General features: G+C 45.1%; 1 protein-coding gene across 3 annotated transcripts; it reads right to left on the bottom strand.

Moving 5' to 3' along the window:
- Nucleotides 1-3349: 3349 nt before the first annotated feature.
- Nucleotides 3350-24456, bottom strand: fkbp15b (FKBP prolyl isomerase family member 15b). Of its 3 annotated transcripts, none has more exons than XM_068566597.1 (30): nt 24261-24456; nt 22350-22453; nt 22042-22120; nt 21743-21812; nt 21579-21653; nt 17747-17845; nt 17487-17636; nt 17329-17397; nt 16536-16679; nt 16234-16376; nt 16091-16139; nt 15887-16003; nt 14925-15009; nt 14703-14782; nt 14523-14610; nt 14258-14367; nt 14019-14117; nt 13782-13876; nt 13318-13420; nt 12039-12071; nt 11223-11394; nt 9564-9700; nt 9115-9270; nt 8762-8914; nt 8047-8139; nt 7849-7962; nt 6358-6465; nt 5379-5950; nt 3945-4053; nt 3350-3830 (listed from the first exon to the last, which is right to left on the bottom strand). In XM_068566597.1, exons 1-30 carry the CDS (start codon nt 24308-24310, stop codon nt 3753-3755), a joined length of 3534 nt encoding a protein of 1177 aa, XP_068422698.1. In that variant the 5' UTR covers nt 24311-24456; the 3' UTR covers nt 3350-3752. The 3 variants fall into 3 exon arrangements, with proteins under 3 accessions (XP_068422698.1, XP_068422699.1, XP_068422700.1); XM_068566598.1 differs by having other exon boundaries at nt 14523-14592; XM_068566599.1 differs by lacking the exon at nt 12039-12071.
- Between the last annotated feature and the right edge of the window lie 517 nt (nt 24457-24973).

Here is a 24973-nt window from a genome sequence, read left to right as displayed (position 1 = left end):
CAGCCGCACACAGAAGGGAGCCGTGCTTTGAGCTGGCGGCCGCCCAGGCAGCAGGCAGAGGGAAGCCGTGGCCCGCACATTCCTCCACAGCAGCTAATAGGAGCGATGACAGCAGGGAGCAGAGCAGCAATAACCTGGCCGTTGCGTGTCTGGCATGAGCAGGTGTGCTGCAACTACTGATGGACACATCCCTTCCACAGAGACCCTGAGCGATGCATCAAGTGGGTTTAAAGGTGCCCTGTGCAGGTTGATAGGAAGCAAACAAACATCCTGTGCAGTGACAGTTTAGAGACAACACCTCGTGTGCATCCTTGAGGTCTTTCCTCAGTTGCAACGCCGCGAGTCTTTGTATTCAAGCATTGTTCACGTGTTTCCAGGCTTCTTCTTCTCTTCCGTGTTGGCCCCCTGTGGATCAGACGAACATGTGACGGGTCCACCCGGGTCCATGTTCCTGAACCCAAAATAGATGAAAACTTTTTATATCAGTAATTTAACCAAAAAAACACCCCATGCAGACTTTCATACGTAGAGTTACGTGACAACGTTTATGTTTATTTTTGGTTCCCCCCTTATAATTCCCATTTTCGTAGCCTTTCTCCCGCTGTACACTTATCATAGCTCGTACCTTTTCAATGACAGGAGTTGTGTTCTCCCAACTCCAAAAGCCAACATCTCTGCTGAGATGAGACTGAAGCAATCAGTAAAGTTAGGGGACGAAAAGCGTCCGCATAGCTGAGGGGAACGTTACGGTCTACTGATGCGAGCATTACGTGATGCTTGTTGGTAGCTAGAACAAGTGAAACTGTGGGAGATGAAGTGGAATGTGTAAGTGTAGAGAAGTTCACACTCACAACGTTGTCCAACAATAAACGTCATGGATTCATCACTGTATTGTACAGACGACAACATAGAGGCAAAAGATGCAGACATGTGGACAGATGGGCAGAAAGAATAGCTCTTCTAGTTGAGTAGGATGGCTTGTTAGTTAGTGGGATGCTTCTCTGTTGCTCTTCTGAAGGTTTCTTTTTCCTTGCAAAAGGTTATTTTCTATTTTTCCTGATCCGATGTCCCGGCACAGGGATGTCATACATGTACAGACTCTACTCTGTCATTTTGGGCAATACAAAATAAACTAAATTGAATTAGTGTGTGTGTGGAGTTTATAATCCAACATTGGAGAACAATGTATACAGTGATTTTTTTTTAGGCTGAAGGCCTAAAACTGAGGTCATCTGAGTTTTGCAAATACAAAAGTGGCCAATGTGGGGGCCGTCACCCCATAATAACATCCCACTGGACGGAAACGAAGACACAGAAAGACAAAACAACAGAGTGTTGGGAGACGCGGAACCAACGAGGTATGATTGTATGAAAAAAACACACACACACAAAAGAAAACAGGGCGAGCATGAGCGTAAGGTGAGCGAGGAGAGAGCCGTCAACAAGATGCTGCCGGTCTCTCCAGCCAATCTGAGGTTCCTCGAGCGGCCCGCTGCATATTTAGTATACAAGAATAAACAAACTGCTATTTCAAAGAGACTTTAGTGTGGGAGCTGGCGGGGCAGCCGGCCGACAGAGAGTGTCCTGTTAGCGGACAGGGGAGAGGTGGCACCGCTACACAGCGCTGCCTGTGATGCAGAGGGGGAATGTTATCACAGCGAGGCCGTAAACAGAAAACGTTCCAGGGCTCCCCTGCAGGAACTGGGACACAAACACATAAAGCTCACTGAGTCGGAGGCTGCTGGAAAAGCAATATACAGTAAATGGAAATGAAGTCACTTTTTTGCAATGACAGCACAGAAGGGATTGTATGTGCGGGGAAGAAACTCCACCTTGATGTCGCTCTCGGCAACATTTGGCGCCTTCAGCAAACTGGCGAGATCATTAGTTTGCCCGGCGCTAATGCCCCCACGACTCTTCTGCGTTACTGGACGCTAAAATTAGAAAGGCGTGTCTGTGCTGATCCCAACTGGGATTCACTTCATGGATTCACAGAACTCTTTGGTGTGAAAGAGCAGGTTTCTTGACTCATTTTCAGGCAACATGCGCTGGTGATCTCAACAAATAAAGTCCCATAAGAAACACATGAGTGTAGCCAGAGAGCTCCATAAAGCAACAGAAGAGGAGTCTGGGTATTTAAAGCACTGAATCAGATGTACACAGCACTTCTTCTGATGAGTGGGGAGTCCCAGGCCTTTAAACCTGTGCTGCTCCTTCACCTCTTGACGTCACATGACTTGTTAGGGTCGTATGAGTCGTTGCAGCTCCTTCACTACCACACAGGACTATTTGACAACCAAAAAAACCCAAATTACACTCAATGCCAACGCTGTAATGTGTTTTTCTGCGATGGTATGGTTAGGGAACATCCTAGTTATGGCTTATGAGCTTTAGTTTACTGGTTCATTCAACAAGCTGGTGGCATTGTGTGATTGTAGCGGAGCATCTTTGTTATTGATCACTGACTCACAATCAGTGGAGACGTCTTCTGTTCGTTTGGAGACGTTGGTAAGAAATACACCTGTCAAAGATTTCACCGTCCGGCTTCATCACCGCCGTGACTTGAGTTTGCTAATGATTTAATGTAGGCTAGATGACCAGATACGGTACAGTGCCTCCTTAAAGTGTGCAGAACCGAAAAGACCTCAACCGATACACCAGCGGTACATGAATAAGTTCGCAGCTCCCTCTGAGCCTGGGATCAGGCGACAGCTGGCTTGACTTAAACATGTCTCGACTAACTTCATTAAAACACAATCTAACAAATACATAAATGAAGTGAATTGCCCCGCTCAAAGCCCAGAGCCATACCTGAGGGCTTGACCCCGCGGCTCCTGAAGGGGCGGGGCCGTGGTGGAGCCCACGTGACACAGAATCTCAGCGAGGTGCAACAAAGAGGGGCGTTTCCTTTCTGAACCACAGCCGAGACTTTCACACGCAGTCTCTGCCTGATGTTTCAGTGAAGCCTCCTCTCAAAGAGGAAGGCGTGTCACCTGCTCAGGCGGCTTTCTGGAAGCGGTGACACTCGGCTCACCTTCACGGGTTCCACTCAGGCGGCTTTGTGCCATTTGGTTCAGCTCACGGCAACTTTTACTGGAGTCTCCATCACCCTCTGCTGGTCTCTCGCAGTCATCCCCAATACTGAAGATACGCCGTAGTTTACAAACTAATTAATGACATTTAAATTGATTTTTTTTTAAATAACAAAAACACATTAAATGATATACCCTGCATTTAAGGACACTTTATAAATAAGCACCTTTTTTGTTTGTTTGAGGTTTTAAACGTGTTAAACTACTGCAGACAAACACTTCTTTGACCCCCTCAGTGACACGATGAAGCCAAGACCACAATTTACATGTCATTTATTTCATGGAAGGAATTTCTGGTTAGCAAAACAGTGTAAAAGTTCTATTTTTAAAGCAGCGAGCTAATAATTAAAACCACAGGATTTCTGCTGATTCAACAGACTAATCTGCTACAGTGCAATGTAAAAAGATTGGGACTGAAGTACATCACCAACAGATATCACATCATTTATTTAACTCGTTTCTTTTGATTGCCTCCTCCATTACAGGCTCATTTCAAACCAGACCACAGCCTGGACTCGTAGCCGTGGCAGCTGTCAGTCACACGTCTTCTCCGTCCAATCAGGTTCGTCGTCTCCTCCGGGCCGGACCGCTCCTCCACACGGAGACAGCTGCTGGAGCGCCTCGTGCCTCTTCGAGTGTTGGACGCAGACTTGTATGATATCAGTTTAGCCAGTCCAGATCATTATCCTCCTCTTCATCACCGAAGAGCGGGGCAGGGGGGGGGCGCCCCTTCAAGCTCTGGACACACAGCAAAGAGACGATGACGTTAATGCCGCCGGACAGAACAGACATCTTAAAGCTAACTTAACATTGAAAACTAAACACAAGCAAAGGAAGGAGATCCTTCCTCACCATCTCATCCTCCTCTTCCTCCTCGCTGGGTGCTGCGGGGGGGTTGGCGGGAGTTGCGCTCTGGAAAAATGGCTCCTCTCCATTTTCCTCACCCATTCTCCCAGTCGGACTGAGAGAATAGCCGAAAAAGGGTGGGGAGGTACAAAAAGACAGCGAAGAGGGAAAGGGGGATGAAGAAGCAAGCAAGGAAGGAAGGAAGGAAGGAAGGAAGGAAGGAAGGTTCAGACAGGCAGTTAGTTGGCAGGACTCTGCATGCTGTATAGAGATGTTACAAGTGTGTCTGACACCATGTGACCAGGTCGGGAGGTCAACATGGAAACCGTTGTGTTTTTGTTCAGGTTCAGCTGGTTCTTTGTCACTTGAATCAAACGTTTCACTCGACAGACAAACTATTGTCTCCTAAACAGAAGCATGTGCGCACATGCAGCGCCGTCTGGTTGTGACAGTAGCAGAAATATTACATGGTACTAATATTTAAGATTCATGGGTTTGTGCCTGCGTGCTCCATCTTCATGCCTCTGTGGCCTTTGTGTTTCCAGGGAAGGGAGGGAATGTCTTGAAATTTGACACAAACAACCACTTTGACTCAACGATGCACTCTGAGAGCAATTTGGTGGTCAAAAGGTCAAGGTCACAGTGACCTCACAAAACACGTTTTTTATGGCCATTACTCAAGAATTGATGTGCTAATTATGTCAATTTGCAGTCAGTGCTCATGGAGATTAATTAGTTCAGTTGGAACACTACAAATGTTGAGGACATTGCCCACGCTAAGGTGAAGTTAGTCTGTGGTGAGAAACAACAGCCACAGTGGTAAAACACGAACCAAAGAGACGACATCTCCACAGACATTGACAACTAGGAACGGAGTAATGCAAGGCATAATATTCATAAACCTCCCATATTTAATACTGTTGACTGATCACACAAAAATCCACCTTGTCAAGCATCAAGTAATGCATTCGTCTGGACCAATCAGCTCCTTGAGGGGAGCTACTGGCAGCTAGGGGCGTGGCTTAGGTGAGGGACGACAATGGCGGCTATGGAAGAGGTTAGCATAGATGCTGCAAAACTATACTGAAGGCGTTTCTCCATGAAAAACATGTTTTCACTCTTCTACTGGCTTCGGTAAGAGTTTGATTGACAGATGTTTCAACCATTCACCTGCCAAGTATTCTTAGAAAGGCTTCTCAGTAACAAACCATCTGGCGGGTCAGGTTAGCCATTTCCCTACAAACTGCAGTGATTCAGACACTCAAAAGAAGGATATCGACCCATCCCTAATGAACAATATCACACCTCTTATTATGAAGTCACTGAAAAGGCCGCAGAGCAGAGGCGACGGGCCACACTGCAGCCCTGAGACGGCTCCTGTTGATCAGGACTTTGCTCAGACTGAACCGTTGTGGGCCGAGTCTCAGGACCAGGACTCACCTTGTGTCCTCTCCTGCGCCGTGTGGCGGTGGAGGCGGATTGGCTGGGGGTCCGAAGGCTTTCTGAGAAGCCCCATGCATTTCTTCTACATGCTCTCCATTTCTTTCTGACACAGTTTCCTGTCCGTCCTCAGGTGGTGGATTCTCATCAGGTTCACCATCGACATCTGCAGACTTGTCGCTGTGTTTTTCCTCCGTAGGGATTTCAGGAGCAGGGGGTCCTGCCGTCTCCTGCTGCACTTCAGACTCTGAGGTCTCTTGCTGTCTCGGTTCCTCTACTGCTTCTGCCTGACTTTGTGTCTTTGACCCAGTCTCTGTCTCCGCCTCCTTCTCCGCTGCTACTTCCTGGTCCATCTGGGTCTCAGCGATTTTGGGAGAATCTGAATCGGCCTCATAATCTTTTTCCTCTTTGACTTCTCCGTCACCATTCACTTGTACATTCTGCCTGGTCTCCTCTCTTTGTTTCACATCATCACTTTCTTCTTCCTGCTCTTCTTCCTCTTCCTCCTCTTCCTCCTTACTCGATCTCAGTGAAGCTGCGTCTGTGCCACCCAGCAGCTGCAGGGTTACATTCTGGAATAGAAATATCCACTTAGTGAATACAATGAAGTAAGAAAGTGTGTGTGTGTGTGTGTGTGTGTGTGTGTGTGTGTGTGTGTGTGTGTGTGTGTGTGTGTGTGTGTGTGTGTGTGTGTGTGAGTCTTCACTGGTATCCTGTGTCTTTTAGAATGGCTGGTTGTGAAAGCCTGCAGACGCAGACCTGCTGTATCAGTGAACCTCAAACTCCACATGAGCCTGGGGGTTACTTGTGATTCCTCTCAGGCAGGACAACTGTTTTAAGTCCCTCCTTGAAGCTCCATCATCTCATATCTTTTTCTAAATGCAATCATCTTGAAGACCCACCTGCGATGGAGTCTTATGAGCTGGATGTGTGTAGTTAGTGTGCAGTAGTTATTGTGTGAAGGGGACACGAGACTTGCCTTAATAGTCGTGACGATCACCGCCAGCACCGCCTGGCCACTGTAAGACTCCCCGACGTCAAACTCCCCTCGCAGAGAATGAAACACTCCGTTCATCACACGCTTCACCTGCAGGGACACACGGCCGGCCTCAATGCTCAGAAACGATGAGTCACAGCACACGCCCACACAGACCCCGACCTTTAGACCACGCCACACTATATTTATTACATTATCACATCCAGAACGTTAGAACTCTATTCAGATTGAGATCTGACTATCATAAAAGATGCTGGTTCAAACTGAAAGGCTCTAGAAAGACTTTGCCTGTAGGACTTTAATAAACAACTTTGTTGGTGAGCTCATAGTACCATATTACCCCACTAGACAGCTCATAGTACCATATTACCCCACTAGACAGCTCATAGTACCATATTACCCCACTAGAGAGCTCATAGTACCATATTACCCCACTAGAGAGCTCATAGTACCATATTACCCCACTAGAGAGCTCATAGTACCATATTACCCCACTAGAGAGCTCATAGTACCATATTACCCCACTAGACAGCTCATAGTACCATATTACCCCACTAGACAGCTCATAGTACCATATTACCCCACTAGACAGCTCATAGTACCATATTACCCCACTAGACAGCTCATAGTACCATATTACCCCACTGGAGAGCTCATAGCACCATATTACCCCACGAGAGAGCTCATAGTACCATATTACCCCACTAGAGAGCTCATAGTGCCATATTAAACCACTAGAGAGCTCATAGTACCATATTACCCCACTAGAGAGCTCATAGTACCATATTACCCCACTAGAGAGCTCATAGTACCATATTACCCCACAAGAGAGCTCATAGTACCATATTACCCCACTAGAGAGCTCATAGTACCATATTACCCCACTAGAGAGCTCATAGTACCATATTACCCCACTAGAGAGCTCATAGTACCATATTACCCCACTAGAGAGCTCATAGTACCATATTACCCCACTAGAGAGCTCATAGTACCATATTACCCCACTAGAGAGCTCATAGTGCCATATTACCCCACTAGAGAGCTCATAGCACCATATTACCCCACTAGAGAGCTCATAGTACCATATTACCCCACTAGAGAGCTCATAGCACCATATTACCCCACTAGAGAGCTCATAGCACCATATTACCCCACTAGAGAGCTCATAGCACCATATTACCCCACAAGAGCGCTTCGCTCACTGAATTAATAGAAGCCGATGGACACGTGGTACCTTCATGGCAGCTCCTCCCATCAACGTATGATTGAGTGAATGCAACATGTAGGGTTAAATAGTTTTGGTCAAAGACTTGGAAAACGCTATAGTACAGTTCATTTACCGTCACTGGACATAGAAAAGGCATAAGTCCCTGATAAAACATTTAGAGTGGACGCCAGTGTTCAACTGGTTCTGTGTGTGTGTGTGTGTGTGTGTGTGTGTGTGTGTGTGTGTGTGTGTGTGTGTTTCCTCACCTCTGATGAAGTGTCTCCTGAGCCTCTCTCCTCTGCCAGCTTCTTCTCCAGTTCAGCCACTCTTCTGTCCAGTTTCTCCCTTACAGCTACTCCTTGCTGCTCCAAGGCTGTGTACTTAAAGAGAACAACATGCAGTGAGAGTGTGTGTGTGTGTGTGTGTGCGTGTGCGTGTGCGTCTCGACTAGTCGTCCATCTTACTTTCTGCTGAAGGGCTTGCAGCTCTTTGGCCTCCCCGCGGTGTTGGAGCAAAGTCTGTTCTTCTAAATCTCTTGACTGCTTCAAAACCATAAACTGTTGAGTGAGAGTAAACAAGGAAATCATAAAATCATATGTTCACTTACATAATACTAAAGAAATATAGAATTTTTCTTGATTCAAATTATAGTAAATCCAAGTTTACGTGTGGGAGTCATCTTTTTTAGCTAAACAGCTTTGGTAGAAAATTCTAAAGATATTTGTTTTCTTTGGCATTGTTTTTTTTGGTATTGTTTTGGTATTATTAACATCTGACAAGTTGTGTTCAAAGGCTTTTATGTGACCTCGCAATGGTCATTTAGGAACCTATTTCATTCACATATTCATGTAAAAGCAGATGTAAAAATAAAACGTGCAAGGCATATTGTGCTGAATCTGCTCTGCATCATGACCTTGCCCCAGATGAAAAGATTGAAAAATGACATTATTATTAAAGGATAACTCCGGCATCATAAAGATGCTGTACCCAGATGTATAAAGAAGATATTGTATTTTAGTATGGGCCTACATTTCCCATCACTGTAGGGAAATAATGAATTGATCTGTAGTCTAATAAAGTCACCATAATGAGCAAAATTGATCGTTGAGTCAACAACCAACGAGACAAACTCTCTGATCACATTGCTCGTGTTTGTTTTCTGGTGGCGAGCTTGTCTACCTTCTCCTGTAGCTGCGTTAGCTTGTCCTGCAGAGCATCTCTGTGCTCCGTTAGCTCAGCCAGCTGCCGACTGTGCTGCTCGTTAGCAGAGCCCAACATCTGCTCACACTTCCCCTTCCACTCGTCCTCCAGCTCCGCCTGCAGCTGAGACAACTGTGACACATGCACGGTATACGTTAGTTAGAGGACCCGAATGAATGACTGATGGAGGACCAGGACTTAACTGAGACTGGTTCGGGACCAGGGAAAAGTTCCTCACTATAACTTGAACTGATCCAGAATATGTTTAAGGGAACTCGGAGAGAACGTTATCCTACTTATCCCTACAGAAAACCCCCTTCATCGGACTCCACCTGCTCAGAAGCGGCGCTGCCGCTGCTGGTCCTGGCATTGCGGAGTTGAGCGCGAAGGTGGTCCACCTCCTGCTGGCTGCTCTTACGGAGCTCCTCCACCTCCTCGTCGCGACGCTGACGCTCAGCCTGCCACTTGTTCTTCCTCTCTGAAAAGGTCTTCAAGGAAGGGGAACCAACCGTTAGAGTAGAGAACCAAAGTCAGTCCCCCATCACCGACACAAGGACAAGCACATAATAATAAATAATAATACGTTTTATTTGTAAGGCACTCTTCATCTGAGAATCTCAGAGTGCCACATAGTTAAAATAAAAGTCATAAAATTAAGGTCATAAAAGTCAAAGTGAAAACGCCTTCTTGAATAAAAAGGTTTTTAGGCCAGTCTTAAAAGAGTCCAGGGTCTGTGTTGCCCTCAGATGGTCAGGGAGACCGAGACATGAAGCAGACTTACTCGTTCCAGGCTCGCTTTATCTGTCTTCAGGTCCTGCACTTCCTCCTCCATGTTGCTGACTCTCAGCTCCATCTCTTTGCGTCTTTGCTTCTCTGAGCGGTACTGAGCCTGAGTCCTCTCTGCTGCCTCCTTCAGCTCTGCAACATATAAAGCAGCGTCGTTAGACCGCCGTTTCAACATGGCCTCTGCTCAGTTAGTGAGTAACATCCCTTATCTTCAGCATTTCTTCTGTCATTCAAAATGTATTTAGAGCTGCTCAGAAAGCAACACGCCGTGTTATGACCAAACCTGTTCAAATGAACGTATTAGAGCACATGTGGATCAATCCACCGCTAAAAATAGTCCCCGACACATTTCCTGTACATGTGCGCAGCTGATTTAGCCTCCCGTGAGAGTCTGACTGTAGTATTTATGTGTTTACAGGAATCAGACTGAACAATTCCCAAAATGCTCGCTCCAATCAGTGTATCCACCATCCTGGATGTCATTATACAAAAGGACATTTGATAGGTGAACACTGTTTAGTTACTTATGGCATTTTTTCCACAGTGTTCCTCCAGTGAGTTCTGGTCCTCGTGTACCTGTTTACAGGTCGTCTGTGCTCAGTGTGCTGAATCAGTCCCTATAGAATAAACCAGGAATCAATAAAGTTGCGTTCACTGCAGCGACTGTTCTCACAAAAACTACGTTCAAGCTAAGATGCTACTTGGTGATATCTGCACAGTGTTAAAAGATTATTGAAAACTGCCAACGCTCTGTTCTGCATTTCTACAACGCTTTTTGATTAATATCTGACAGATGATGCTCCACAGCTGATCACGAGTGTCTGTAGTCCGGCCCTCTTAGAGGAAGAGAGCAGGCAGCGATAAAGAAATATGAAGGGAAATTTGATTTGAGGATTCATTGGTTCATATCTTTCATAACTGAAATGCGCTTAAAGTTTAGAACAATAGTATAAGCACAAATAGCTGCTGGTTTGACTGTTGGTGATAAAAAAAAAAAGGATCTAGAAGTGCAAAGTAACGTGTGATATGAAGTGAAATTAAATGTGTGATTATTATTATAATATATCATTATACCTGTAGTGATGCCTCTCATTCATTCTACAGTCTTCAACATCTGCGTCTCCAAAATGTCTGTACCCATGTCTAGATGATCACATTCTCCCAACAAGTTTCTTTTTATAGATCACAAAGATTATAAATTATATAAAAACTCCTGGTGTTTCAGAAAATTACTGAGCACTAGAAAGAAAAAAATAAGCTTGATACTGATACTGGTGGATATCTGTGGCCGTTTTTGAAGATTTTCAGTAATTTGTCAAAATGTTGGAAAAAATAAGAACAAATTCCCTTAAAAAACATCAACTAGATGAGATTGAACTGGATTCTTTTAGCTGTCTCACACATATGAAGTCTGGATTAGTTAAACCATGTATGTGGAGCAGAGCAAAGGACCGGCTAGGGGAGTGTCACCAGTTTAATATGTCTGTTTGTCGAAGCTCTTTTAGACATCATTCATTTCAATGAGGATAGAAGGCCCCACAATCTGCCTCCAAACTGACCGTCAAGTTGAACACCTCTCTAAAAACACAACAAAAAATGAACATCACTTCCATGAAGGGGATGTGTGAGGACTCCACGTGAAGCCAACACGAACCTTCCAGCTGTGTGTCCAGGGCAGCGATGCGCTGGCCGTGCCTCTCGCTGTCCTGCAGCGCTGAGCTCAGCTCAATCTGCAGCGCCGCCGCCTTCTGCTGGTGAGCTGTAGCGTCGAGCTGCAGCTGAGCCGTCCGGGCCGAGGACGAAGCCAGATCCTCCGTCAGACGCACCTGTGGAGACGCAGAAGGACAGGGAGAGGGTGAGAGGAGGGGAGGCGCCGGTGAGGGAAACCCAGGCCACACAGAGACAGCGGAGCAACGTGACGACAGCCAAGATGAGTGTCTACTGGTGCTAGTGGTGTGAGCAGCATGGACCTGTGGGAGAAACACGGAGGGGAGTCGGCTGATGGAAATGGAGCCAGAAGGGGAAAAGAAGGAAGAAAGTTAATTCAAATGTCGTTGACGTATGATATGAGAAGGATCATTCCAGTGGCAGGGGTCAGATCTGGGTCAAACAGTAGTTCCACATGATGCCTCACATGTTGAGCATGTTTGGAAGAATATTGCCTGATCAGCTGACAATATGTCGCATGTTGCATCCAGAGTGAATTTAAAATCGTTCGCAGAGGTTGTCTAAACTCACTACCGTCCGGTGAGGTGGACTTTTTTTTGCTGTTGTGCGCTCCACATGGGAATCATGGCAGGCCGAAAGAGAAGGTCTAATCTGTCAATGACAAACTGAGGAGCTGTCTTTGCTTTGTTTTCTCAAAACAACTGCCGATTTGGAGCACTTGCACCGTTTCATGTTGTCGTTTTTTTCCGCCCTCACTATTTGACCTCAGTCTGCGAGCAGAACACAGAGAAAACGGGCTCACCTGGCCGGAGCTCAGGTCCCAAGGCCGAGCATGCTGAGAAGAGAGAGCAGTAAATGCTAGATTGTTCTCAGAGCAGCACTGCAGCGCAAACAAGCAGGCAGATGATACCGTATCGTTAGCATCAGATGTGGACCAGGAAACAGAATGATTTAATACTACTTAATCAGGGCGTTACTCAAGTGAAAGTCACATGGCGTTGAACAGAAGGTAATGATGTGTACACCAGTACCGATCTATCCTCAAATAGAGTAACCTTAGAAACAGCTGTAAACCCTGATATACATGTAGATGGCTTTTCTCCCATCAACCTTGACTTTAACAATGTCTACTTCTAAACTTCTACTTCTACTAGACCCCATCTCGACGAGGCTGCTTAAAAGAGTTTTACCTTTAATTAGCACCTCTCTGCTTGATATTATCAATGTATCTTGAGACTAGCGAGCTCATAGTACCATATTACCCCACTAGACAGCTCATAGTACCATATTACCCCACTAGAGAGCTCATAGTACCATATTACCCCACTAGAGAGCTCATAGTACCATATTACCCCACTAGAGAGCTCATAGTACCATATTACCCCACTAGAGAGCTCATAGTACCATATTACCCCACTAGAGAGCTCATTGTACCATATTACCCCACTAGAGAGCTCATAGTACCATATTACCCCACTAGAGAGCTCATAGTACCATATTACCCCACTAGAGAGCTCATAGTACCATATTACCCCACTAGAGAGCTCATAGCACCATATTACCCCACTAGAGAGCTCATAGTACCATATTACCCCACTAGAGAGCTCATAGTACTATATTACCCCACTAGAGAGCTCATAGTACCATATTACCCCACTAGAGAGCTCATAGTACCATATTACCCCACTAGAGAGCTCATAGCACCATATTACCCCACTAGAGAGCTCATAGTACCTAAGTACTGAGCAGGACATTAAACACTAAAATAAACACGTCACGCTCTCTGGTGGACAAACTTTGCACTACAGCCACTGTTTCTAAACTACCTCAAACAGATCGTTGACTTTTCTTGAACGGTACGTTCACATTTTGCAAGCTACTTGGTTTCTGTGACGCTGTATCCAGGCCAGCTGTTCTGCATTTAAGGCTCAGATCACAAAAGGTATGGCACTACTCTGGAGTATGTGATGGTTTAGCGCCACAATAAACCACTATTTACTAACAGTGTAGCCTGTCTGCATAGCATGAGAGTAATGCGGTCTCACGTGAGCCCCCTCTCACCAGGAAAGACCAATCCTCACCTTGTCCTGCTCAGCCTGCAGCAATCTGGCCTGGTTCTGTTCACTGGTTGACTTGAGAGAGTCGTTCCTCTGTTCCAGCAGCAGGTTACTCTGCTCCACATACCTAGACCGCCACGGCACACAAGCACATTACATCCAACTCAAACACAGTAACAACACTTTCCTGATACTTCCTTTAAGCTCCATCAGTCAGACTGAGCCGTTAGTGTGTGTGTGTAAGTGTGTAAGTGTGTTATTTTAGTTTCACACTGCAGCATGATGGGATTACACAGAAGCACTGTCTCTCTAAAACAAAGACCAAATAAAAATGTGTCCTTATTTTATCCTTTGAGCTATTTGAAACCAAACTTTCAACAGAATGGCTCCATGTTGTCGTACGTACATCTCTAGTTGAAATAGTGGCAGCACATGATGTCCTGGCCGCCTGTCAGCTATAATTATGACTATTTGACACTTTGACTCACCTTTGGTTCTGGTTGATGAGCTCCCCGATTTTATGGTTTTGCTCCTCAATGCGAGAGCTTTTCTCAAAAACTTCCTTCTTTAAACATTCATTTTCCTAAAAATAAAAGGTAGAGTTTTTAGAACACAGTATGATTCCAGTACAGCGGCAGACGTTGTCACAGAAAAAAGTATCTTTGATATAAAGATACTGAGGAAAAAAACACCAGTAACAGAGGCTCCAAAAAGCGGCACCGTACCTGGATAATTCTTTGGATGTTGTGCATGATCATGGAGGTTTCCATTGACATATTAGGAACAGCCATGGAGTGACTCCCCTGCCTTTGAAGGTCATCCATCTGTGAAGGCAAACCAAAAAAACAAGAACCAGATTGAAGGCCGGCGGAGGTTCTTGGAAAGGGAGGTGTGGGAGGTCACCGCCAGATGAATCCTGCCCACCGGCCCTTTAAAGCCTCTTCGTCATCCAGAGAGTTCATACCTTTGAGGACAGCTGATCAACTCTATCTGCTACTTTTCCCACAGCTAAGCGGATCTCTGTGTTGTGTTGTCGGGCTTCGGTCATCAAGAAGGACGTCACGTCACTGGAGCCTGAGAACAACGCGATCAAAGGGTTTGGGATTTGGAACAGTTTTAGGGCCCCGGTTTACCAACACAACCTCATTTTACATTTCACTCTGTACAACCCTCTACGCCAACGCTCCGCTGAGCAGAACGGCTTCTTGTAGTTGTACATGGCCTCTTACCCATGTATGGGATGGTTTGTGCAGGGTAGACCTGGCCAACAGGCTGCAGCTGAGATGGAGCCACCGAGCTCTGTGGGTAGGAGTAAGGCTATGAAACAACATCATGCACTGATGTTAACACATTTGTCCAGGATGTATTTACTGAGGATGAGTCAGTACAACGTGTGGATAACAGCTCACCTGAAAGGCATGGCTGCTGCCCGCAATGGTCATAACAGGAAGTAAGGCAGAAGGTGCAGCAGTGTGAGGATGAGGATACACTGCAGGAAAGAAATAATACACATGAAGGAATTTACTGAGAAATAGAAAAAAACATCCTGTCCACCATCAGTGGAAACTGTGTTTTTGTAACGCAGAGCTGCTGGAGCAGGATGCACACACAAACAGGTGGGAGAGGTTCACCGTGAGCTGAAGCCGGAGCCGCAGTGGAGATCTGCACTGGAGACGGAGCTGCAGGCCGGTCCTTTGCTCGGCCGCCACTGGTGTCCTGCAGATCAACCCAACAGTGGCACAAAGTCAGTCATGGACAAGTTACAAGAATCATAAAAGGAAAACATACGGTGGAATGCCTGCCTCTTGTTTGAGGGCAGTTTACAGTTTATTCCATTTTAAAAAAAAGGCCTAAAGCAGCTGTGCTAACATCAATGCAAACATGAGTGATATCGAAGGTTCCTTATTAGATTTAAATGAGATGTCAAGGAGTTTGGAGGCTTCAACAGCAGAGCTTTCTAAATGAAGAACAAGAGAATGAAGCATGGACCGTCTGGCGTCACTTTTTATGACATGATCAACCTAAAAAACATAGATTTTGTCATACTGCGGTTATATACATGTAATTCATGGAGCTGCTAGACTGCTGCTGCCTCTCTTTGTGTACGGCGAACGGGAGCGCACACAGTGTTGGACCAGTTCAAATGTTGTTGTTTTAAGGGAAAACCTTTGCTTATTAAGTATTACTTTTGGACGTGACAATGCTCTGGAGTTAAGGTAAATGTTCGGATCACATGAGTGTGAAACAATCCAAAGCAGCCACTCATGGAATATTGTGATAAATATGGTAGCATATTAATAACATGAGGACACCTCTCCAAAATGCTATCACTTAATAATGTTGAGTAAAATGTTTATAATTAGCATATAAATGCTGGAGTTATGGCCAAAAGCATTATTGTGAGGTCACAGCAAACTTAACATTTGACCACAAAAATAAAAAAAGTCAAAAAACTTTTTGGGTTAAATTTTAAAAAATATACCTTTTGGGTTCCTCGCGTCAAAAGAACAGGACGGACAACCCGAGAGTATAAAAAATATAGCACATTGCAAGACACATTCTTTTAAATTGACAGTCAAATGTGCAGACCCACCTCGAGCTCAGAGTCACTGGATTCGGGCTGGCTGGCCCCCCCCGTCAGGAAGGGCAACATGGGCTGGCCCATCTTCGCCATGCGAGAGATCAGCTTGGCCTTCGTGACGTCTGGATTCTAAAGTTCGAAAGAAGAGATCTTCCATGAATGCAGCTGCAAGATAAGTGAACAGAATCAACATCCTCTGAAGTCGATATAACTTACTGCCAACTGTTCACTGAGCGAGTTTGACTTTGCACGAAGTGGTGGTTCGCTGCAAAAGACAGAGAAGTCCCGAAACAGATCATCATAAGTGACAAAGAGCTCAAGGTGATGCGGTTAGTTATTCCCTGAGGTGTAAGTCTCACCCTGGTCTACCGGGACCGGAGGCCGGCGTCTGGACTGCGGGCTCCGGGGCCAGATTCTCCACACTGGGGGCCGGGGAAGGGATCGGGGAGGGAGCAGCAGAGTCTCTGGAGCTAACAGACCCGCTGTCCTTGGAAAATTTCACCTGAGGCACAACAAAAAAAGTAGAAAGGGCTTCAGCTCATTCACCAACATTACAACAACTCGGAGTAAGGAAGTCTGACCAGAAGTGGCAATAAAGTATTTGTGTGACACAAGAAAGATATTTCAGAAAGGGACAAATACGAGAGAAGAAGGACGTTACCCGCCGAAGCTCCGTTTCAAAAACAAGAGTGCTGTTAGCCGGGACCCGGTTGGGGACTCCCAAGGATCCGTAAGCTTGGTGAGCTGGGATGACGATGAGACGACGGCCGGCCTTCTTCAAGCCCAGCATCCCTTCCTCCCAGCCCTGCTCACACAGAGAGAATGCCTTTATAATATCGTGATCCATGTCATGTGGTGATGATGACGATGAACATGATGCTGGCCAATCAAAGCTAGGCTCGGTATTGTCGCAGTTATTACTAAACTTGGAGAGACAGCCTTCAGATATGTTGTCCCATTAGTCTGGAATACTTTACAGACTAGACTGAAAGTCCACACACTCATATAGAGCGAGCGATTCAGAAAACTCAGGTTCTATTGATTTTAGCTGCGACTGTTTTACGTGAGATACATTTATTTATAATTTGTCGTGCTGTTGCCTACATGCATGTATATTTAAATATGCAAGTTTTGTCTGTACTCCCTGATTAAATAATGGATCAAACAGTGTTTCCTGTGACATCAATCATTAGTCTCCATGAAACATGTTGAACCAGATTGTTCTGATGGGAAACATTAAAGAACAATCTCAACAAACAGTTGGACATACAAATGTCATGCACCACTTAGTTTAAAGAGACTAAAACTTATAGTAATAAAAAGGACCACAGGATAAGAAAATAAATGTATAATGTGTATGTAGTAATAATACCAATATGTGACAGTATGAGTGTTTCCTCCAGGGACTGAACTTAAGCTGCTATTATTATTTAGTAAAGTACACTCAGACTCACTTTCATCACTTTTCCGGCTCCAATCTTCAGGCGCAGCAACTTGTCCTTGTTCTGGTTGGAGTCGAACATCTGCAATGGTTTCAGGGTTTAGCGAGTCGTCGTCAAAGGTTTCGAACCCACAACGAAAAAGGAAACAAACAACGTAGGAAGTGTGCGACCTGGCCGATGGCGTGGTTCTGCAGGAGCCAGCCCGTGTACACCACCTCCAGTGAGTCTCCATTCTCCACCGCCTGGCCCTCACCAAGACTCAGATCCTGAACCACCACAGCATCCAAGGAGACTTCGCTGTTCACTTTCGCCAAACACACCTGATGCACAGAAAAGAAATCCCATATTTAATAAACAACATAACTTCTGCGTAGGTAAGAATAATACAAGGGTGCTGAAGATGGATCCTGATAGAGGACACCCCACTCACCTCTTTGCAGAAGTCCCATGAAGACTTGTCCGACTCAAACATCAGAGACCAGTTCTGCCGCTGCTCATCATAGAACGTGCAGTAATTGTTTGGCTGTACCTGCAGGAGAGAAAGCACATGCGATCAGTGACGAGACCACTTCCCTTTTCTTAATTTATCATCAGCAATCTGCTCCGTTAAGCAGCAACTTGCTATGTTAAGCTGCAACTAGCTCAATTAAGCAGCAACTAGCTCCGTTAAGCAGCAACTAGCTCCATTAAGCTGCAACTAGCTCCATTAAGCAGCAACTAGCTCCGTTAAGCAGCAACTAGCTCGGTTAAGCAGCAACTAGCTATGTTAAGCTGCAACTAGCTCCATTAAGCTGCAACTAGCTCCATTAAGCAGCAACTAGCTCCATTAAGCTGCAACTAGCTCGGTTAAGCAGCAACTTGCTATGTTAAGCTGCAACTAGCTCCATTAAGCTGCAACTAGCTCCATTAAGCTGCAACTAGCTCCATTAAGCTGCAACTAGCTCCATTAAGCTGCAACTAGCTCCATTAAGCTGCAACTAGCTCGGTTAAGCAGCAACTTGCTATGTTAAGCTGCAACTAGCTCCATTAAGCTGCAACTAGCTCCATTAAGCTGCAACTAGCTCCATTAAGCTGCAACTAGCTCCATTAAGCAGCAACTAGCTCCGTTAAGCAGCAACTAGCTCGGTTAAGCAGCAACTTGCTATGTTAAGCTGCAACTAGCTCCATTAAGCTGCAACTAGCTCCGTCATCTACAAGTTGCCCTCTGGGGGAATCCTCAATGTCATGAGCTTCGCTATATTAGTGCTGTTGTGTTTGAAAGTATTTATCTCCAGTGACAAACTCAACTTTGTAAATGTTTGACAGTTGAAACATTACAGAAGGAAATGATACAATTTGACTGAAAGAGTCAAGTGGCAGATTTCAAAGTGAAGCCAGCTGATGACATTAGCTGCTGACCACACCCCAATGAAATTAATAAGATCAAATAAATGCAAATTATGTCCCATATAATGTCAGAGCGGAACAATTCCTACATATTTTCAGAAAAGTGTTATAATTTACCTTTTACCAATTCATGTCATCACAGTACAGTGAACAACATACACGAGTAGAGCTATTCAAAGGAGGACAGACGCATTGGAGTCACCCTGTTGTAAACGTCTCCTAGTAGTACACTACTATACTGTCTCCTGGTAGTACACTATTATACTGTCTCCTAGTAGTACACTACTATACTGTCTCCTAGTAGTACACTATTATACTGTCTCCTAGTAGTACATTACTATACTGTCTCCTAGTAGTACACTACTATACTGTCTCCTAGTAGTACACTACTATACTGTCTCCTAGTAGTACACTACTACACTGTCTCCTAGTAGTACACTACTATACTGTCTCCTAGTAGTACACTACTACACTGTCTCCTAGTAGTACACTATTATACTGTCTCCTAGTAGTACACTACTATACTGTCTCCTAGTAGTACACTACTATACTGTCTCCTAGTAGTACACTACTATACTGTCTCCTAGTAGTACACTACTACACTGTCTCCTAGTAGTACACTACTATACTGTCTCCTAGTAGTACACTACTACACTGTCTCCTAGTAGTACACTATTATACTGTCTCCTAGTAGTACACTACTATACTGTCTCCTAGTAGTACACTACTATACTGTCTCCTAGTAGTACACTACTATACTGTCTCCTAGTAGTACACTACTATACTGTCTCCTAGTAGTACACTACTATACTGTCTCCTAGTAGTACAAAATTACACTGTCTCCTAGTAGTACACTACTATACTGTCTCCTGGTAGTACACTACTATACTGTCTCCTAGTAGTACACTACTATACTGTCTCCTAGTAGTACACTACTATACTGTCTCCTAGTAGTACACTACTACACTGTCTCCTAGTAGTACACTACTACACTGTCTCCTAGTAGTACACTACTACACTGTCTCCCAGTAGTACACTACTATACTGTCTCCCAGTAGTACACTACTATACTGTCTCCTAGTAGTACACTACTATACTGTCTCCTAGTAGTACACTACTATACTGTCTCCTAGTAGTACACTATTATACTGTCTCCTAGTAGTACACTACTATACTGTCTCCTAGTAGTACACTACTATACTGTCTCCTAGTAGTACACTACTATACTGTCTCCTAGTAGTACACTACTATACTGTCTCCTAGTAGTACACTACTATACTGTCTCCTAGTAGTACACTACTATACTGTCTCCTAGTAGTACACTACTATACTGTCTCCTAGTAGTACACTACTATACTGTCTCCTAGTAGTACACTACTATACTGTCTCCTAGTAGTACACTACTATACTGTCTCCTAGTAGTACACTACTATACTGTCTCCTAGTAGTACACTACTATACTGTCTCCTAGTAGTACACTACTATACTGTCTCCCAGTAGTACACTACTATACTGTCTCCTAGTAGTACAAAATTACACTGTCTCCTAGTAGTACACTACTACACTGTCTCCCAGTAGTACACTATTATACTGTCTCCTAGTAGTACACTACTACACTGTCTCCCAGTAGTACACTATTATACTGTCTCCTAGTAGTACACTACTACACTGTCTCCTAGTAGTACACTACTACACTGTCTCCCAGTAGTACACTACTATACTGTCTCCTGGTAGTACACTATTATACTGTCTCCTAGTAGTACACTACTATACTGTCTCCTAGTAGTACACTACTATACTGTCTCCCAGTAGTACACTACTATACTGTCTCCCAGTAGTACACTATTATACTGTCTCCCAGTAGTACACTACTATACTGTCTCCTGGTAGTACACTACTACACTGTCTCCTGGTAGTACACTACTATACTGTCTCCTGGTAGTACACTACTATACTGTCTCCTGGTAGTACACTACTATACTGTCTCCTGGTAGTACACTACTACACTGTCTCCTGGTAGTACACTACTACACTGTCTCCTGGTAGTACACTACTATACTGTCTCCTGGTAGTACACTACTATACTGTCTCCCGGTAGTACACTACTATACTGTCTCCCAGTAGTACACTACTATACTGTCTCCTGGTAGTACACTACTATACTGTCTCCTGGTAGTACACTACTATACTGTCTCCCGGTAGTACACTACTATACTGTCTCCTGGTAGTACACTACTATACTGTCTCCCGGTAGTACACTACTATACTGTCTCCTGGTAGTACACTACTATACTGTCTCCCGGTCGTACACTACTATACTGTCTCCCGGTAGTACACTATTATACTGTCTCCCGGTAGTACACTATTATACTGTCTCCTGGTAGTACACTACTATACTGTCTCCTAGTAGTACACTACTAACTACTATACTGTCTCCTGGTAGTACACTATTATACTATTTCTTGGTAGTACACTACTATACTGTCTCCCAGTAGTACACTACTATATGGTCTACTAGTAGTACTAGTAGTACAGTACTACATGGTCTCATGGTAGTACTAGTACACTACTATTGTCTCTGAGTAGTAGTAGTAGTAGTAGTAGTAGTAGTAGTAGTAGTAGTAGTAGTACATTCCTATATTGTGACAACAGGTCAATAACAAGATAAATAACCATGTTTCAAAGAGTATCTGTGGCAATCTTAAAATAAAGTGTGTGATCAAGCTTTGGACTTTTTGTCAGTTAGGAAACATTAACAGACGTAGAAACGATTCAAATCTTTTTTCCACACGTTGATGGACACAAAGTGTGATATTCCTCTCATGCGTCGCACGTTCTGTCCAAATAGATCCAACATTCTTTACGTCTCCTCTCACCGTGAAAACAAAGCCCACATGAATCTTGGCAGCGGCCACTTGTTTCTGTTGGCTCAAGTACAGCAGCAGCTTGTACTGCAGGAAGAAAAAGAGGTGCATTATTCATCAAAATCAAAAGTCACATCAATAATCTCAAACATGTGACCGATTAGCAAACCCCCGACCTCTTTTGTTGTGTGGTTGCCCAGTACGGCTGCTCCCAGCTTCCCCTGCTTCACATACTGTCCGTTAATACTGCACATGGGACAAAAGCGGCAGAAAAGATTTTCAATTGACTTGGTATAAGATGATTTGGGACTTGTTATTAATTACGCAGTTTCTTGTTGAAATCCATTGCGTAGTTACAGATTTTAAGTCAAGCAAATACATTATTGTGGGGAGTGAATAGTTGTATCCTCCAGATGTTTTACATTTAGAAAACACATGAAAAAGCTTCAAAAATAAAGACTCTCTGCCTCCTCACTATCTGAAGGCTTGAACTGCTGCGGCAAGTAACACTGCAGGAGCTGCCGGTGCTGGAGCCGGCTTCTGATTGGCTGGTACTGCAAACAAACAAAAGACATATTTTGGTTAAGCCTCCACGTCATGGCTGAATCTGGCGTCTTGGTCCTGATCGTCTTGGTCCTGATCGTCTTGGTCCTGATCGTCTTGGTCCTGATCGTCTTGGTCCTGATCGTCTTGGTCCTGATGGTTTAAGTCCTGATGGTTTACGTCCTGATGGTTTACGTCCTGATGGTTTACGTCCTGATGGTTTACGTCCCGATGTCTTACCTGAATTGGAGTTCTTTCTGGGTTGTTTGGGTGCCGTGTACTGGAAGGACTCGTTCCCCTGACTGCCTTCCTGGTCTAGTCCAAACAGGGAGGCCAACTTTGCCCTGCAAGGAGAACAAGTGTGGAGGTCATCTTCATACGGTTACTGCCAGGTCACTATGGTTGGAGAAGCCCTGCAAGCCTCTCATCTCCATCTCGGGGGTAACTGCAGCAGCCGGCTACCCAAATGTATGATAGCTGCAATAGCTCCAAGACAAATAAGCAAACACCATTCGCTAAATACGGACAAAAGAAAACAGTGTGAAAGTTTCTTCTTGGACTAGTCTGTCAAATAAATCTGAATTTATGTCCACAAAGTGTCTTCCTGCGTCAGCAGCCTGCGTCTGCTCTGCGTCATGGAGCTACTGATTAAACACAAAAATCCAATCAATCAATTCCTCCATAATCATATCATAAAAGAGAGAAGCAGCAAACAACTGTAGTGAGGAAACCACTATACTGTAACTACATAATCACAACCTCAATCACAGGCACACATCTCCGTACGGTTTCTGTGCGATCAAAACAAGACCGGACTGACCCCTGAAACTCCTTCCACTGGTAATCACTGGCGTCTTTCAAAGCCGCCATGTTGAAAGGCCCTCACTCCGATGGAAAGAAACTGGGATGAGAGAGGCCGGTCTCCCTGCATGTGCGAGTCAAACTCCTTCTAGTCCCGGGATCACTCTGACCTCTCACTCCCCGGTGCGCTCACACCACCGTGGTAGATTCAACAGCACAGCAGCGGACTTGGTGCCATCCCCGCTGAGCCCGGATGGGCTGCAGCAGAAGGCCTCGGCTCCTCTAACAGGCAGCATGTGAGAGGAATTAGCCCCATGACACTCCTCCCCTGAACGACCCGACACTGGCTGCTTGTTCACCAGCTCACACACACTGTGCTGCCATCACACGACGGGCAGGCAGGCAGACAGACAGTTCAATTCAGTTTATTTTGTATAGCCCAAAATCACAAATACAAGATTTGCCCTGGAGGGCTTTACGATCTGTACACATAACATCTCTGTCCCAGGACCTCACATCGGATCAGGGAAAACTCCCCACATAAAGATAGTAAAACCATTTCACAGGGAGAAAAAAAAAGGGAAGAAACCTGAGGGAGAGCAACAGAGGAGGATCCATCTCCCCGGATGGACAGAAGCAATAGATGTCATGTGACCAGACAGACAGTTATGACAACGCAGTTGTCAGTCAGAATGGGGCAAAGCCTAGACTGAAGTTAGTCTGTCTAGACACAATAAGTTCACAACTTCTATTGACAAACATCCGTTTGAAGTGACTTCACGAAACATCAAAGACAACCTACACATGTAACAACGTGACCTTCATTATCGTTAATAGACGTAACCCTGTGTGTGACAGCAGGGTGTGGGTTCATCAGACCCTTCAGCCTCCGGCTCGTGTCCAACACGACCCGGTGCTGTCCACGTGACTCTCCCTCGGATGACCACACTTGTGACGTCAGCTGCTACCGGACACGCACGTAGCGGGTCTGGTGTGACGTCACAGAGTCCGAGCCACTGACGTTCTTCTGAAGCAACTGCATTCACAACCTCTATGAGCTGATGCTTTGGTGGAGAGGAGGTCGGGGAACAACAACCATGTTGAAACGTGTATTGGATGCGTGCTCCATGGTGCAACCTGTAAAGCCAAGAGGAGAACAACCCGACAACCCGACAACTCGACAACCCAACAACCCAACAACCCGGGCCGGGCTCCAGGTTGTTCCCTCAAAGCTGTTACCTGCGAACAAGCGAACGAGCGCTTGCCATATGTCAAATGTAACGCTGCAGCCAGTCGTGCTACACAGCGGCGAGCCCGTTAGCTCGCAGGCTAACGGGCTAGCAGACTCACCCTCCGGTGGGAGACAAGAAGTCCCCCTCTTCATCGTCTCCCCCGAACATCTCCGGCGTCTGGAGCCTTTTCTTAGTTCATAAAACAAGGGCACAAATGTGTGAGCAGTTTTTTCATGACTAGTTTGTTGAAGTCGGACTTCCTCTTCCTGTTAGTGCTGGAATCAGCTGACTTTCCACCTGATCCGCATTCAATTAGCTCCGGCGACCACTGGGGGGCGCCAAAGACCACGTGACACCATGTGACCAATGACCCCAAACGCAGTTGCTTCTCGGGGTAGTCCGGGGGGAAGACGCAGCAGTGACGTCAGGAGACGCTGCATGTGGTCATCACTGACCTCTGACCTCACAGGAGGATTACAGGAGAACATCATTTTGTAATAGAATAATTGTATACATGTGGCGTGAATTACTCAAATAAAACAGTAATACATATTAACTAAATGTGAACTTATATCTGGAAGAAGAGAAAAGGAGAAGGGCCTGATTTTGCCTCGTACATTGTGTGTTCGTGACGACTCAGCATGTGGATGGAGATAACTTCTGCTCGTTTTGTGGAAATGTTGGTAAAACATAATTTATTTTTTCCCCACTATATATTAGTCATATAGGTTAATAAGGCAACATATGTACAATTTAAAAATATTTAACTATGACTGTATTCTCTATGTACTTTGTTATGGTGTTGTAAAGCTCATACTGTGATACAGTTTA

The sequence above is a fragment of the Clinocottus analis genome, unplaced genomic scaffold (genome assembly GCF_023055335.1).
Source record: "Clinocottus analis isolate CAN_PGR_092001 unplaced genomic scaffold, fCliAna1.0.p SCAF_7, whole genome shotgun sequence".
Taxonomy (NCBI): domain Eukaryota; kingdom Metazoa; phylum Chordata; class Actinopteri; order Perciformes; family Cottidae; genus Clinocottus; species Clinocottus analis.
Note: the sequence above shows the minus strand (reverse complement) of the source record. Positions and strands in the feature narration are given on the sequence as shown.

Bases quoted from the DNA above. Each gene is read 5' to 3' on its own strand.
- fkbp15b (XM_068566597.1), bottom strand. From the start codon at position 24,310: ATGTTCGGGGGAGACGATGAAGAGGGGGACTTCTTGTCTCCCACCGGA. The intron at 8,915-9,114 runs GTGGAGTCCGAT...CATGTGTCACAG, and splicing joins GCAGCGCCGCTTCTGAGCAG to TTGTCTCAGCTGCAGGCGGA. The intron at 5,951-6,357 runs GCAAGTCTCGTG...TTTCTATTCCAG, and splicing joins TGATCGTCACGACTATTAAG to AATGTAACCCTGCAGCTGCT.